The 17,260-nt window shown below is 35.7% G+C and overlaps 1 protein-coding gene across 1 annotated transcript in view; it reads right to left on the bottom strand.

Moving 5' to 3' along the window:
* Adgrv1 (adhesion G protein-coupled receptor V1) overlaps positions 1-17,260 on the bottom strand; it is a 509,007-nt gene that overhangs the window by 314,790 nt on the left and 176,957 nt on the right. Inside the window, exons 74-77 of the mRNA XM_077795043.1 lie at positions 14,974-16,079; positions 12,078-12,195; positions 11,126-11,297; positions 8,155-8,397 (exon numbers count right to left, since the gene is read on the bottom strand). Of these exons, the coding sequence (XP_077651169.1) occupies positions 8,155-8,397; positions 11,126-11,297; positions 12,078-12,195; positions 14,974-16,079 (1,639 nt within the window). The remainder of the gene's footprint in view (positions 1-8,154; positions 8,398-11,125; positions 11,298-12,077; positions 12,196-14,973; positions 16,080-17,260) is intronic.

The raw sequence follows: 17,260 nt of genomic DNA, 5'->3' as shown, positions 1-17,260 counted from the left end.
AAATCAGAACATGTTGGATGGGTATTTAACAAACATTGTTGAATGAAATAAGGATGCCTCAGACCAACATGCCTCAGAACACAATTTCAAGAATTTCATTTGCATAACTTCCTAAACAGGTAGTCCCAAAAAACATATGGTGGGTGGTAAAACTACAGATAAAAGCAATGGAGTAATTAAACATGAAATTCAGAATAGAGGTTATCTGTAAGATAACCTCTTATATCAGAGAGGGGTTCATGGCCCCTAGTTTTAAATTCCTGGTAAAGCTGGATTTCTCACAGAGGTGGTGGTGTTTGATCAGTATGAACTGCATACATACATTTTGTCCACTGTTTTCTGGTAGAATTTGTTTCATAATTCAAATATTTAAAGGAAGTGAAAAAATCAATATGTTCTTATATTTATAAAAATATGGCACAATCAATCAGCAGTATGCTATTGGAAAGTCAATATAGAAACAGATTTGAATAAACAGGCATTATAAGAATAAGAAGTAAATTCACAGTGTTTCTTGAACTTGTGTACTCTGAGCTATGGCACAAATATATAGATGATTAGCATCTGTTTTCAAATTTGGTTTAAAATATAGATGATTAGAATCTGTTTTCAAATTTGGTTTAGCTATAGGCCTATTTAATGGAAGCATAACTAGAATGGGTGATCTTTTCATTATTTCAAGTGATTAGGATGGAAAATTCCTTCTTTATATCATCAAGACTTAAATATTGGAGAATAGATGCTGCCTGGATTTATGTATATGGGAATGTATTTATGTATATGGGAATGCTGACCTAACAAAGTGTATGGATGTTATAGTGACTATTCTAACTTCATTAATCTCTCCTAAGTAAAAGTGAAAATCATTATCATCATAACGAAATGGTGACTTGGTTCATAACTGTGTTCTCATCTGGCCAGTTCTTGGAAAGCAGAATTACACAGCTTTATCTTCTAGCAATACGCCTAAAATTCAGAAAGAAAGAAAGGCAGGTGATGAAGCAACAGGAAGTCATGCAAAGGAAATGAAACACCAGAGAGGTAAAATCATATTTTGATTTTTTAAAATCATACTTGTTACTTTTCAATAATTGTAGATTAACATGCACTTATAAGAATAATAAAAAGAGATTTCCTGCACCCTTTATTTAGTATCCCTTATTGGTGGCATCTTGCATAACTATAATATAAATCATGACCAGGGTACTGGCATCAATATAGACAAGATTATCAAGACATTTTTTTCTTTTTCTTTTTCGTACCAAGGATTAAACCCATAGGCACTTAACCACTGAGCCATGTTCCCAGCCCTTTTTATTCTTTATTTTGAAATAGGGCCTTGCTAAATTGCTGAAGCTGGCTTTGAACTTGTGATCCTCCTGCCTCAGCCTCCAGAGCTACTAAGACCACACGTACATGCCACAGCACCTGGCCAAAACTTTTTTTTTTTTTTTTTTTTAAGAATCCTTCAGTTGACTTTTGTCTGCACTCTATGCCACCCCCTCTTTCATCTCTGGAAACCACTAAACTCCAATTCTATGATTTTTTAATTTTAGGAATATTATATAAATGATATCATACAGTATATAGTTTGGGGATTTTTTTCACTTAGCATGATCATGCGGAGGTGACTCTGGTTGTCATATGTATCAATAGATTATTTTTAATTATTACTGAGTTGTGGTTCAGGGCATGGACACACTACAGTTTAACCATTCACCCATTAAAAAGAAAATGTTGTTGGGGCCTCAATAGCTTAGTTGGTAGAGCATTTGCCTTGCATGTGTGAGGCACTGGGTTCAATTCTCAGCACCACGTAAAGGTATTGTGTCTACAACCAAAAAATATAAATAAATAAACATAAAAAAATTTAAAAAATTTTAAAATAGAGTGGACATTTTCTTTTATAAAAAATCTGCCTTGCTTTAGTTTTGTGCTATTATGAATAAGCTGCTATAAACATTGATGTGCAGGATTTCATGTGAACATAAGTTTTCATTTTCCTGGAATAAATGTCCCAGGAGTGCAATCACTGGGTCATCTGGTAGTTCATGTTTAGTTCTTTAAGAAACCAACAAATTCTGTTCCAGAGTGGCTGTACCATTTAATATTCCCATGTGCAGTGAGTAAGTGATCTGAGCTAGTATCTTTGAATCCTTCCAGCATTTTTTGGTATGGTCACTGATGTAATTTTTGCTGTTCTAAGTGTATACAATGATACATCATTGTGGTTTCTAAATAGGCATTTTGATGAAAGCTAATGATGTTGAATATCTTTTAATGTGCTTTTTAGTCATATATACATCTTCTCTAATGTCTCTTCATGTTTGTTTGTTTGTTTGTTTTCTCTGTTTTTGCTTATCATGTCTTCCTTCCTGGTGTCCCACATTTTTTCTTTTTATAATTCCCTTTCTAGTTAGAAAACTTTAGCTTAGCTATTCTTTCAGAATAGGTCTGTGGGCAATAAATTATTTTTTTCCTTTTATAATGCCTAATTTATCCTTCATTTGTGAAGGATATTTTTCCTCAAAATCAAATTCAGGGTTGATGGTTCTTTTACCTCAGCACTTGAAAAATGTTGTACCACTTTCACCTGATCCCATGATTAGTAAGAAATCTGCTATTGTTCAAGTTGGTTTTGTCCCATAGATATTCATATTTTCTCTTTCTCTCAATATTTCTCTTTGTATTTAATTTTCATATGTATCATATCTTGCTTGGAGTTTTCTCAGTTTCTTCTTGGATTTACAGATTACAATCTTTAGGAAATTTTGCAGTCATTATTCTTTCAAGTATTTTTCATTCCTGATTTCTCTTCTTTCAGGATTCTAATGACACAATGTTAGATCTTCTGTTACTGTTACATTGGGAGGCTCTTTTTATCTTTTTCAATCTATTTTCCTTTTGCTGTTTAGATTGGATAATTTCTATTATTCTATCTTCAAAGATCATTATTCTTTACTTTGCTCCCTTCATTCTGCTACTGAGCCTATCAATTCACTTTCAGTTATTGCAAGTTTCACTCTTAAAATTTCCATTTTCTCTTCTTTGTCTTCTATTTATTTGCTAACACTTCCCATTTCTTTGTTAAAACTTTTTACTTTTCTCATTTCAAGAATGTTTGTAATTGCTAATTGAAGGATTTTTATTGGTTCTTCTTAGTTACACACGACAGTGGAATCCATTTTCATATAGTTATATGAGCATAAATTGTATTTTATTCTAATTAGAACCCCATTCTTGTGGATATGCATAATGGTAAAATTCACTCTAGTACATCCATAAATGTACAAAGAAAAACTATGCCAAATTCATTCCACAGTCTTTCCATTTCCTATTCCCTTCCCTTCATTCCCCTTTCTCTAATCTACATAATTTCTATTCTTCCACTAGCCCCTCCCTTAATGGGGGTTAGCTTCATTGAAGCCTTGTGATGATGGCTCTATTACAACGTCAGATACTTTTACTTCTGCCATCTTACTAGAGGCACCTGTTGATCCTTTTTATTTTTATTTTTTTCATTCCATTTTAGGTGTCTTTGCATTATTAATAGAACAAATGATTGATTAAAAAACATGGACATTTTGGATATTATTTTACAAGATTTGAATATTATTTAAGCCTTCTGTTTTAGCTGGCTTCTTTTGAGATTGCTCTGGCAAAGGAAGGGAAGATGTACTTTATTACTGACATGTGAAAGTATAAGCCTAATTTTCCCACTTGTTCTCTGTTGACAGAAGGAGATTCCTCATTATTGCTAAGTGCAGGTGGGAGTTTGATTCCAAACTCATCCTCAACTGATACTTCCCTGCCTGAGAAGGGCATAAGTACCTTCCTACTGCCTCCCCCAGAGCATCCCTGAACACCATGAGGGAGCTGGGTTCCATTTTATTCTACTAGATAATGATGAAAGTCCTGACACTCCACTTGGTCTCTCTAATACTGTGCCAGCAGAGAGCCTGAGGCCTCTGGCAAGGTAGAAATCTAGATTCCTCATCCATTCTTTGCTGGTGTGTGGAAATAGATTTTTTTCTGGGGTGTTTGGCTGAAGTACTATCTATCTTGCTAGGCTACTCTTTTTCTGTTCCTTTGACTAGAGATAGCAGATTTTGTGAGGGCTTTAAAAAATCTCCTCCCATTAGTGTTTCTGTATGTCATTACCTTTAGTTCAAAGTCTGGGATTCAAAGCAAAAAGAAAACACTGGGAACCCACCACTGTTTTACCACTTGGGTCCCCAGCTCTCTAGCTCTTCTGCTTTCTCCTCTCCAGCTTTCAGAGACTTCTGATGTTGTTTATAAATAATGTTGATGGTCTTTAGTTGTACTTATTGGGAAAGTTACATTGACTCTATTTTCCCAGAAACAGAAGCCCTCCATTCCTAGAAAACTTTACAGATTTCATTCTTCACTTTCATTTGTGTTTGTTGAAATGGCATTGGTATAACAGCACTGCCATGAATACTCTTTACTAAGTTTATTATTGCAAGGTAGTATTTGTATTTGTCCGAATTAATAGGGGGTATGTTTCTTTTTTTTTTATTTTATTTTTATTTTTATTTTTTTATTGGTCGTTCATAACATTACATAGTTCTTAATACATCATATTACACGGTTTGATTCATGTGGATTATGAACTCCCCCTTTTACCCCGTATACAAATTGCTGTATCACATCAGTTTCCCTTCCATTGATTGACATATTGCCTTTCTAGTGTCTGATGTATTCTGCTGTCTGTCCTATTCTCTACTATCCCCCCTCCCCTCCCCTCCCCTCCCCTCCCCTTTTCTCTCTCTACCTCTTCTACTGTAAATCATTTCTTCCATTTGTATTATCTTGTCTTACCCCTCCTTTCCTCTTGTATGACATTTTGTTTCTATAGACGTATGTTGAAAGAGAGAGAATTATAAGAAATTAATTCATGCAGTTATGGTGACAAACAAATCCCAAGATCTTCAGGGTGATATGGCAATCTGGAAATCAGCGAACTTTTATGGTTTAGTAATAGCCCAAGTGTGAAGGTCTGAGAACCAAGAAAACCAATGGTGTAGTCACAATTCAGAATTCAGTAGGCCTGAAACTCAGGAAAAGCCAATGTTTCAATATGACTGTGACAGCAAGAATAACTGTGTTTGAATTCAAAGATTATTAGGCAGGAAGAATTCCTCTTTACTCAACTGAGCTTTTTTGTTCTATCCAGGCCTATACATGATTGGATAATGCTCATCAACATTAGGAGGGCAATCTGTTTTACTCTGTCTACTGATTTATTTATTTTTTTCGTTTCTTTTTTTTATTGGTTGTTCACAACATTACAAAGCTCTTGACATATCATATTTCATACATTAGATTGAAGTGGGTTATGAACTCCCAATTTTACCCCAAATGCAGATTGCAGAATCACGTCGGTTACACATCCACAAATGGGACTTACTTAAACTAAAAAGTTTTTTCTCAGCAAGAGAAACAATAAGAGAGGTAAATAGGGAGCCTATATCCTGGGAACAAATTTTTACTCCTCACACTTCAGATAGAGCCCTAATATCCAGAGTATACAAAGAACTCAAAAAATTAGACAATAAGATAACAAATAACCCAATCAACAAATGGGCCAAGGACCTGAATAGACACTTCTCAGAGGAGGATATACAATCAATCAACAAGTACATGAAAAAATGCTCACCATCTCTAGCAGTCAGAGAAATGCAAATCAAAACCACCCTAAGATACCATCTCACTCCAGTAAGATTGGCAGTCACTATGAAGTCAAACAACAACAAGTGCTGGAGAGGATGTGGAGAAAAGGGTACTCTTGTACATTGCTGGTGGGACTGCAAATTGGTGTGGCCAATTTGGAAAGCAGTATGGAGATTCCTGGAAAAGCTGGGAATGGAACCACCATTTGACCCTGCTATTGCCCTTCTCGGACTATTCCCTGAAGACCTTAAAAGAGAGTACTACAGGGATACTGCCACATTGATGTTCATAGCAGCACAATTCACAATAGCTAGACTGTGGAACCAACCCAGATGCCCTTCAATAGATGAATGGATTAAAAAATGTGGCATCTATATACCATGGAGTATTATGCAGCACTAAAAAATGACAAAATCATGTAATTCACAGGGAAATGGATGGCACTAGAGCAGATTATGCTTAGTGAAGCTAGCCAATCCCTAAAAAACAAATACCAAATGTCTTCTTTGATATAATAAGAACAACTATAAATAGAGCAGGGAGGAAGAGCAGGAAGAAAAGATTAACATTAAACAGAGACATGAGATGGGAGGGAAAGGGAGAGAAAAGGGAAATTGCATGGAAATGAAGGGAGACCCTCATTGCTATACAAAATTACATATAAGAGGTTATGAGGGGAATGGGAAAATAAACAAGGAGAGAAATGAATTACAGTAGATGGGGTAGAGAGAGAAGATGTGAGGGAAGGGGAGGGGGGATAGTAGGGGATAGGAAAGGTAGCAGAATATGTCTACTGATTTAAATGTAAATCTCATAGAAAAATGCCCTTGTAGAAACACAAGAGTAAGGTTTGACAAAATATATTAGCGTCCTGTGGTCCAGCCAAATCAACATATAAAATTAATCATCATAGTAGGGAAAACTAGAAATTAATGACATACATTATCCCATAAATGTCCTTTAAGAGATACATGTTAGTGACAACATGCGTCTTACCAAGAGTCACTTATGACAAATCTAGAAAAAGTGTAAAGAAATATGTTAGTGATATTGGCATCAGATTCTTCATTTGGCAACTTCAATTCTCCTATCATCTATATGTATCACCAGTATAAAATAGTTTAAATGTACTTCAAATCTCTTTTATCAGCTGCTTTTCATCTCCAGCCCCCCTCTATTCTCCCAAGTAGTGAGCATGTAGTGATATGTGTCATGGAAGAAGAGCAAGAATGAAGCATGTGCTTTTTTCTCTCTCTCTCATTTTTCTTCCTATCTTAAATACTATGAGAAAAAATACTAAGATCTTCCAACTATAAATCAAAATACTTCTATCTGCAATTATACCATATCACCTCAAGGTATGTAGAATAGAGTTTATTTCTAGGGTCTCATGTAACAGAATGTTGTTTTTTGCGAGTTGATCTATAGTCTGTAACAAAGGTAATTACTCTGCCTGGTGAACCTGCAGGACAGCTTACTATTCACAGTGCTAGGCCTGGCCTCGAATGCATGTCTACAGCTCACTGGCCATACACACGTTGTATTTTATGCACAAAACTGGTTTTTGAGCACAGAACAGTTGTATCACCTAATAGTGATACAACCAAGCATATATTATACAAAAAATTCTAATAAAACTTTGTAATCTTGAGGTCTAGAGTCACCAAGTATGGGCTATTTAAACAGTATAAATAATAGGACTGTCTAGAATGATAGCTTTCAAACTGTGGGTTTTCTGGGGCTGGAGTCAAGAGGGGAAAAAAAGAGAGGGCTGAGGGACCATCTCTAATCCCACCAGCATGCCTTGTGTAAAGAAGATACATATTCTTGTCTTAGCTATTTAAGAGTTTTGTTGTTAAAGTAAAAAATCAACGTTCAAAAGTATAGGGCATTGTTTGGGCTAACTAGATCTGGTGACTTGGTGTTAACAGCATTGCTCTTGGGAGCCTCCTATACCCATCTGTTCCTTGCCTTTACCCTGACGTCACCTAATAGGATGACTGTGAAAATGTGGCAGTGAGGTCACATTTTTTTGAAGAAACCCAAAATATAATCAGTGTTTGAGGTTCTAAAGAATGAAATTTTCAACTACTTCAGAGATAGGACATAGCAAGTACTTTTTTCCTTCTTATCTCATATAGTTACATTCTGAAAAAACTTTAACTCTTATGAGACTTAATAGAACAGATTTATACCAGATGCTTTGAATTCTGTAATTAACTCTGTCAAAAACAAAGAAAAATCAAAGTTTATCATTTTAAAACATTTTAAAAACCTGTCACTGATGAGAGAAAAATTGACCTGCTGCAAGAATAAAGCTTAGTGTAATAAATAAAATGTGAATTATAATGGCATCCTCAGAAAATAATCTATCAATTATTGTCTGTTTTATTACTACACTTGTTATATACAGCTAAAGAAGAAAACCTTAATACATGTGACTACAGGCTGTAAGCTTACCTGAGTACTAAAGTTAACAGAGATCATCAGTCCTATCCCAGAATCTCTTTCCACCTGCAAACTGATTAAAGTGGCCTTCTTCTCAGCCACTGCCAGCCGAGAGCCCACAGAAAAATACACAAGGCTTAGAGGTTCATCACTTTGTAAGACTTTAATCTGTGCAAATCTGGCACTGTTGTTTATTGCTGCTCCAGCAGTCACTTCATAGAGTTCCACGAAAAAATACACTTCAACTTGAGGTATCTGACAATGACAAGAGAAAAATATATACAACTACTACCACTTTATTTCTATTTTGGGGCAGTTCCAGCATCAAGAAATGTTGTAATACACATAGGTCATTATAGAAATGAATATACAATTAAAAAATAAAATTCTTGTGGTAGGTTACTAGAGAATTAGATTTACTTTTAGGGGTTAAGTAACCTTAATAAGGAAAGTGGATACCATCAGAGCATGTTATATGCATGTGTGAAAATGTTACAAAGAAACCCATCATTTTATGCACTTGATACATGCTAATATTTATAACTAAAAACAAAATAAAAGGGCATATAGTTGGAAAAAATACATTTACTTTAGGTAAGCTTCTTACCAGAAGACCAACATTCAGAGACAGCTTGACATAGTGCATGAGCAAAAGGATAAACAAAATGTATTCATAAAACAGAATATTATAGAGATATAGTGAAAAGACTCATAGATGGATCTCAAAATATGCTGAGTGAAAATATTGTTTTGAAGTAATATATATATAATACATATATATATGAAGGTACATAAATAGATATTGAAAGAATAAAGATCCAATAATTCACTGTTTCAATATATGTTGTTAATGGATATTCATGCAAAGAATTAAAACAAAAAAAGGAAAACAGAATAAAGGAAAACTCAGGACAGCAGCTGCCTCAGTTGGAGGTAGCAGGAAGAGACCAAGGCAGGGTATGGAGTTGAAGAACACTGAGGATGGGGGAACAAAAGGGTTTTGACTTTGTGAGATTTTACTTTGATATCTTTTCTTTTTAAAGAGCTTTAAATGTATAGGACCAAATATTGATAATAATAAATTCTATAATTTCATATTTTTTTCAAAATTTCACAAAATTCAATTCAAATAAGTCTAAATATATTCTGCTGGTTGTACCTTGCTTCTGTTCTACATTTTTACTTTCTCAACATTCTGAAATAATTTATTTTCTAAAGTCTGAATTCAACTTTAAAACACATTATCAGTCATTTGTCATTATGAATTATTCACTCTTATACATAATCTAAAAACCTTAGGAGTACTGTTAGCTTCCTGGCATGACTCAAAAAAGCTAAGTTGATGTGGTTTTCAACTGCTCATGAGATTGTCTAATTTGATACAATGCATCATTTTCATCTATCAGCAAGGACCTTATTCATTACTTGTGATTTTTGTGTATGTGTGCGGGGGATTAAGCCCAGGGGTACTTTACCACCGATCCACATCCCCAGCCTTTATTTTATTTTATTTTATTTTGAGACAGGGTCTTACAAAGCTGCTTAAGGCCTTGCTAAGTTGCTGAGGCTGGCCTTGAACTTGTGACCCTCCTATCTCAGCCTCCTGAGCCCTGGGATTACAGGCATGAGCTACCATGATCATTTCATGGTCATTTTGATGATAATCATTATGTTGTGAAATAATACAAGAAATCCTTCATATTATCCAAGAATAAGTTGCATCTTAGTCACACAATAAATACCCTTAATTTCATTTTGCTACGTGAAGAAATGTGTTTAGCTTTCATATGGTACATATCATTCTTCACTCTTTCTGATCAACTGTCAGCAAATATTGAAATACAGAAATAACTGTACTTATTCCACTTTTTGAGAAGCCAAATTTAGCAAATACCATAAAATAAAACACTAGAAAAGTATGGGTAAGTATATTCAAGAGCTATTATTCCCTAATGACCAAGTGAGCTTGAATTCACAATTTCTTTCAACTGAAGATTTCAGCATATTATATAAAGACTCTTTCCTTTATTTTCCAGTAAAATATTCCTTTTCATTGTCATGATGATTATAACATTACTTACAACCACTTGCAGTCAAAAAGAATATATTATAATCTAAGTGAAGAACTATCTAAAATTGAGCAGTGTACAGATAGTGCCTACACATAATTAGACCAGAGGCAAAGGTATCTTCTCTCAAAAAAGAAACATTCTATTCAACAATATTGCTTAAGTCTACTGAGAAAACAAGACACATAGATCACACCTGAGCCTCTCGAGACTCCTAGATGTGATTGGAGACCTTACAAGAACCCATTCTATGTATAACTGCTAGCAGATTTCTTTCCTAGTTAAGTCAGATGCACTCCAGGGTGATCTTTTGCCCCGACTAATATAAAATTAGTTTTGCTGGGATCAGATCTGCTCAGAAGCAGAAAACCAATATAATAAGGATACAATATCTTACTAAAAGCTCTTTAAAAATTCCAACAAATGTTTAAACATTCTGCTTATTTTAAGCAGATTTCATGAGTTAAGAGCATGCTTCCTAAGTTAATTATTATCTTATACATTGTAATATAGAGCCAACAATAAATCATCAGAAAAAATGCAAGGGAGTTGAAATGGAGGGATGGATTTTCAACAGTTAGAGTAATCAGAAATACTAATCTGGTTGAAAATGACTCAAGAATTGTTTACACAATGAGTAGCTGGGCCAGAGGACAAAAAAAAAAAAAAAAAAAAAAAAAAAAGACAAAGAAATACTGACAAGCTTATTTTACAAAAATTGAAAAATTCAAATTCTCAGTAAATTCCCAGTCTAAAATCTGTGATCCAGCAAAATGATTTTGACATTACAACTAGGCAAGATACAAAGAAATTCCACAAAAACAATATGCTTGAGTTTCCATAAAATGATTTAAAAATGATTACTTCTAAAGAAACATTGGAAGTTTACCGCCTTGTGCCTCATCATTTCTTACCTTCCCTGGCTTAAGTTCAAGGCTGATGAAGCATTGTGTTTGACCTGCTGTACACGTCGTGTTTCCTGACACAGACAGAAGTTCATCCATCAGGTTCACTCCTTCTTTCTGGAGAACAACGGCTGTTTTGTTAAGTGTGACTCTCCAAGAGACCTGGACATCTTCAAAGGCTCTGTGAACAAAGTGAACACCTGAGCAATGTGGTATCCAGTTCATCACCATTGATAATGCTGAAAATGACCAGTTCTCCCCTTAAGGCTCAAGGTCTACACAGTATTCCTCAACTACACTCTATTAGAAATGAATAAGCATTTGTGGAACTATTCTACATCAAGAATGTGAAAGCACATAATATTTTTTTGCCTATCATGTACCAGAAAAGTGAAAGCAAAAATTAAAGAGAACCCAACTAATGTAAACACTTCTCACTTATCTTTTAGCAAAAATTTCTCTATGAAACAACACTATTGTTAAAAATAGTTGCTATTACAATAAAGGGCAAAAGATGACCTACATTTTCACAGAACATTTAGGTGCAAAAAGGAAAATGTATGTGTGTGTGTGTATGTGTATGTGTGTGCATATTAAATATATTTATGCATCAGAATTCAAGGCTGTTACTATATTATTAAATGCAAACAAAATTTTGGTACTCCAAGTGTCCCTCAGAGTGTAATGGTATATGGAGTCCTCAGAGAATAGTAAATATGATGGAGTGATGACCTACATAATCTGACATCTGTGAGGTACTTCACAAAGTAGGAAACATTTGAGGCAGCCCTATATTATGATTATGAACCAAATGTGTTAAATCCCAGATCAAGGACTACAGCACCTGCACACTGACACATCAAATTCCATGCTGCCTACTATCCAGGTTTCATTCTGTCTCCACTATTGTGTGAATCCCAATTAGGGTATAAACATACACTCACACACATATCAGTCACACCTGTTTGGCTGCCTTGTGACAAGAAGATGCAGTCTCCTCATATCAGCTCCTTCCCCCAGTTCAAGTCCATCCTGGGAGTCCTCACTGAATCCTATGATTCCATTGTGGAGATCACTTCCTGAAAAGAAAAGTGGAGGCTATAATACATTTAAGAATTTACAAGATCTGCAATGCCCTAGGAATCTTGCCAACTCAGAGAGCATAAGTGAAAAATCCAGAAATGAGGAGTGGGAGCTACAGTGTTTAAAGATCTTCACTAGAAATAAACCAAACATCTACCCTAAAACATCAAGGTAGAAAACAGCTTGAGAAACAGTTCAAGAAAAACACCAAATCCTCCTCCCCACCTAACACACACATACTCATCTCTCTGATGAGACCTTCCTTTACATTTGATTTCACTTGACATTTTAAAGTCTGTGTATCCCCACAGAATGTACCTATCCAGCAGCAGCTGTTTCACTCACTACTATCTTCCCAGCACCAAGAAGAGTGCTCACATTTGATAAGCATTTACTAATATCTTTTGAATAAATGAGCTCCATTTAACCCATCTGCCTTCCTAAAAGTGGACTGACCAAAAGGGTTCATGTTACATGTTCAGTTATTTACCCCAGAACAAAACAAAACTACTAAGGAATTCTGACTCTTCTGAGCAACATTTAAGTTTACAGGAATCTTCAAACTAAAAAAGATATAAATATATCTTTTGGAATAAAACCAGACCCCATACTATACTAATCACTTCACATCCTGGCCAGCATATGAGTGAGCTTCTAGGACTAGAGAAATGCCCGTGTACATTTTTAGCAGCTTTCTATTTCCCAGTGACCTGGTTTTGCAAAGTGATCCCGGAAGCAATGACCCTAAAGTAGTCACCTTCAAAAACTGCTTACATCCATCACTTGTAAATCTCACTCCTGAGGTTCCCAGGAGACAGAACTTCTACAGACTAGGTTAAGTTAAGGACACAGAAACTTCTTAGCTATCCTGATTGAGGAAAGCTTATACTCAACAGCCCCTGCTCTATTTCCCAGGTGTGAAACGTAAGCAAATGTGGAGTCCATGTCTTATGAACAAGCACATGATGGGCTACATTGGTCCAGGTGCCTCGGTGGGTCTTGCCTCAGCCAGTCCCCATTCTCACTAACTGATCACTGCCGTCATTCCTTAGCCTTGCATCAGAACCTGTGTTAGCATTTTCTGTTTTGAAGCAATGGTTTCCTCGTCACCTTCAGTGGGGATTTGGTCTCTTTAAGTAGATTATAAGCTTCTCACAGGCAGAGCCTTCATTTATTTTTGTTTATACAACAGTAGCACCTAACATTATCTAATGAAAATAATGTTTTCCTTGCCATATCTACAACAAATTGAGGTCAAGTTTCTAGTAAGATGCTCCAGACTTCTAATCTGCCAAACCTGTTTTATTGTAAAAGTGCTTTCCAAAATCTAAATGTGAAAAGATAATGAAATTAGTTAAAGATGAGAGAAATCAGCAAATTAATGATCCAGTTAAAACTGAAATATTATGAAGAAAAAGAGCCAAGTGAGAAAAAGATGAAGGGTACATTTACAGGCAGAGTGAACAACTCAGGATAATATGACCATGCGGATGTGACTGGTGGCATGCTGATTTTAAATCTTTTCCTCCCGTACCTCAGATAGGGTGTTAATTTCCAGGATATATAAAGAACTCAAAAAGCTTTACACCAAAAATAAAAAAACCCACAAAATAATCCAATTGGTAAATAGGCAAAAGAACTAAACAGACATGTTTCAAAAGAAGAGATACAAATGGTCAACAAACATATGAAAAAATGTTCAATATTTCTAGCAATTAGAGAAATGCAAATGGAAACTACACTGAGATTTCATCTCACTCTAACCAGAATGGCAAGTATCGAAAAGTAACTGATGTGATACAGCAATCTGTATACGGGGTAAAATTGGGAGTTCATAACCCACTTGAATCAAACTGTGAAATATGATGTATTAAGAACTATGTAATGTTTTGAACGACCAACAATAAAAAAAATTAAAAAAAAGAATACAAGTAACAATAATTGTTATCAAGGATGTGGGAAAAAAGGTTCACTCATACATTGTTGGTGGGATTGCAATTTAGTGTAACCATTCTGAAAAGCAGCGTGGAGATTCCTCAAAAAACTAGGAATAGAATTATCATTTGACCCTGTTGTTCCACTCCTTGGTATATATCTAAAGGATTTAAAATCAGCACACTACACTGGTACAACCACATCAATGTTCATAGCTGTACAATTCACAATAGCTAAGCTACGGAACCAACCTAGGTACTCTTCAACAGATGAATGGATAAAGAAATTGTGGTATGTGTATACAATGGAATATTGCTTAGCCATAAATAAGAATGTGTGTATGACATTTGCTGGTAAATGGATGGATCTAGAGACTATCAAGCTAAGTAAAATAAGCCAACCCCAGAAAACCAAAGGGCAAATGTTCTCTCTGATATGTAGAAGCTAACTCATAATAAGGAGATGGGGAGGAATAGAAGTTCAGAGGATTAGACAAAGGGGAATGCAAGGGAAAGGAAGGAGGATGGGAATGGGAAGAACAATGGAACGGATCAGACATAACTTTCCTATGTACATATAGGAATATGACATGGTGAATCTCTACATCGTGTATGCCCATAAGACTGGGATCCCAGTTAGAATTAAGACATATTCTACGCATGTACAATTTTATCAAAATGGTTTCTACTGTTATGTATCACTAAAAAGAACCAATTAAAAAATATTAACTCTAGTGACTCAAGTAATTCACTGTCTTAAGCTAAACTTAAATAGATTGATCTTATTACAACTTCCGGGCCACAAAAGTACATGTTTTACCTCCATCACTTCAAAGATACCTGCAATAATAACCATGGCAAAAGCTGCAAATCCAGTGGCATCCTTTCCCTTCACAATCTGTGCTCCCCCTTGAGGGTCTGTGAGGAACACAAAGAAGAATTCCTGCCCTTCAGGCTCATCATCATCCAAAATTGGAACAGATACTTTGCGTTCTCTTTCTCCATCCAGAAACATAAGGATAAGACTTTGTTCTTCAAAGTCTTCTTCTTCAACTGCCCAGGTCCTGTGGGAGGTTTCATAAATATCCTGAAAAGGCAACGCATTCGGTTCCTTCTGAGCACATCTCTTGCCAAAAGTTTTAACTGTTACACTGACATTGCCTTCAAACCCACCAGTTCTTTGGATACGAATTTCCACAGTATTGAATGTGCCATTCTTCATCTCCTCTTCAACATAAACAATGGGGGGGCCAAGACTAAAAGTTCCGTGAATGGAAACACTGGCAGTTACAGTGGTCATGTCAGGCTTCTCGGGCATGGTAGATGAACCATGAACGGTGACAAGATTCTCAGGGGTGGCAGACATACCAGTTGTCTCAGTAATGACGGCGGCCATCTCAGTTGTCTGAGGAATGGTAGTTAACCCGCTTGTGCCAGGATATGTGGTAGAGTCAGTTTCTATAGGAATGAGAGTGGTATCAACTACAACAGCCACAGCTGTCAAGGGGACAGAAACATCCATGCCTGCCACATCATCATTATCCCATATTGTGATCGCTGCAACACTGAAATCTAGATTCAGGCGTGGTCTCCAATTAGCATCAAACTTTTGTAGTCCCTGAATTTCTACTGAAGTAAGATTAACATAAAAAGTTTCTTCCATCTCATGAAGCTGATCGTTAATAATGGTTATTTCAAAATCCACTTCAGCTTGGAATTTTTGAAAAAACATTTCCCCTTTCTGTATAGGCTCAAAGTCTTCCAGTGGCTTTGCACTTCCTGGAGTTGTCTCATAGGAAACTTTAATAAGATCACTGTGGAACCCAAACAGTCTTTGCACATGTAATCTGATTATCTGCATATCTTCCGAAACCGTGATACTTCTTGAACTAGGGGAAAACTGGAAGACTCCCATTGGTTCAATTTCAGCAATGGTGAAACCTGATCTGGAAAAATTTAAAACCATGAGAATTGATTAAAATAGGACTACCACTATAGGGAGTATTCTTTTATACATGTATGATGCTGCTCATGAAGCATCTTATAAATGACATGGCCTTACAAATTCCATATCCAAGAAATGAATGAGCAACAGTGACAGAGAAAGTACTTAACAAGTCTTGGCTAAATGAAGAGCTCTTAGGTCTCTGCTATGTTTCTCCATCATCCTGGGGCCACTAACAGAGGGATCTGAAGCCTCAGCCTCTCTCTAATGATGAGTAAAAGAAGACCAAAATCTCTGTGGTGCTCTAGACATCAGACAGTGTTTCTGTCTACCAAATAGGAATATTAACTAGTACTAGGAACACAATTCTTATCTCCTCAAACTGTCAGTAACGGGACTATTCTCCCATGTAAATGTAGCTAAAACTCTCTATATAAATTGGAAGAAACATCCATGGTATAAAATTTTATTCTTTTCTTATGAATTTTTATTGTGAATTAATAACTATATCAAAAATTGCAACTGGTGGCCCATGAGTCTTAATTCTGACTAGGGACATATTTTCTTTGACTAACAGAGTTTAACATGTAAATAATTAAATGTAAATTTGAGTGCCTTTAAAGAAGACACCCCAGGCCTATCCCTCTATATTGTCAAGCACTATCAGTACATAAATTAGTTGTGAGAGTTCAGTCTGTGACAAGACAGTCAGGGTCCAAATTACAGCCAGAACACTGAGCTGTGTAGATACTAGGTTTATTACCTTATGTATAAATCATTCTTCATTTATAAAATGGGACAAATAGTTATATCTAGTTCAAACAGTGGCTGTTTGGAAGAACGAAGAGTGTGTATGTGTGTGTGTGTGTATACACAGCATAAAACAGTGTGGTTTAGGAGAAGCACTATAACACTGAAAGCTATTATTGGTGTTGTTAAAGGCATTTGAATTTATGACCTTTAAATATGTTCTCTGGACAACCATTTCTTTTTAAATGACATATGCATAATGTGTCATCTAAAGCCATGTTTGACTTCACCAACAGATGCTCTCCCACATAAATGTGCGTGCACGCACAACAGTCTTGTGCACATATTTTCCTCAATTTACAAATAAGCAAACTGAGGAACAGAAAGACCAAGTCACTTTCCCAAAGTCACATAGCAAATCAGTGGCAGAGC

Source organism: Urocitellus parryii, chromosome 1 (genome assembly GCF_045843805.1).
Source record: "Urocitellus parryii isolate mUroPar1 chromosome 1, mUroPar1.hap1, whole genome shotgun sequence".
NCBI classification, from domain to species: domain Eukaryota; kingdom Metazoa; phylum Chordata; class Mammalia; order Rodentia; family Sciuridae; genus Urocitellus; species Urocitellus parryii.
This window is presented reverse-complemented; position numbering and strand designations above follow the sequence as displayed.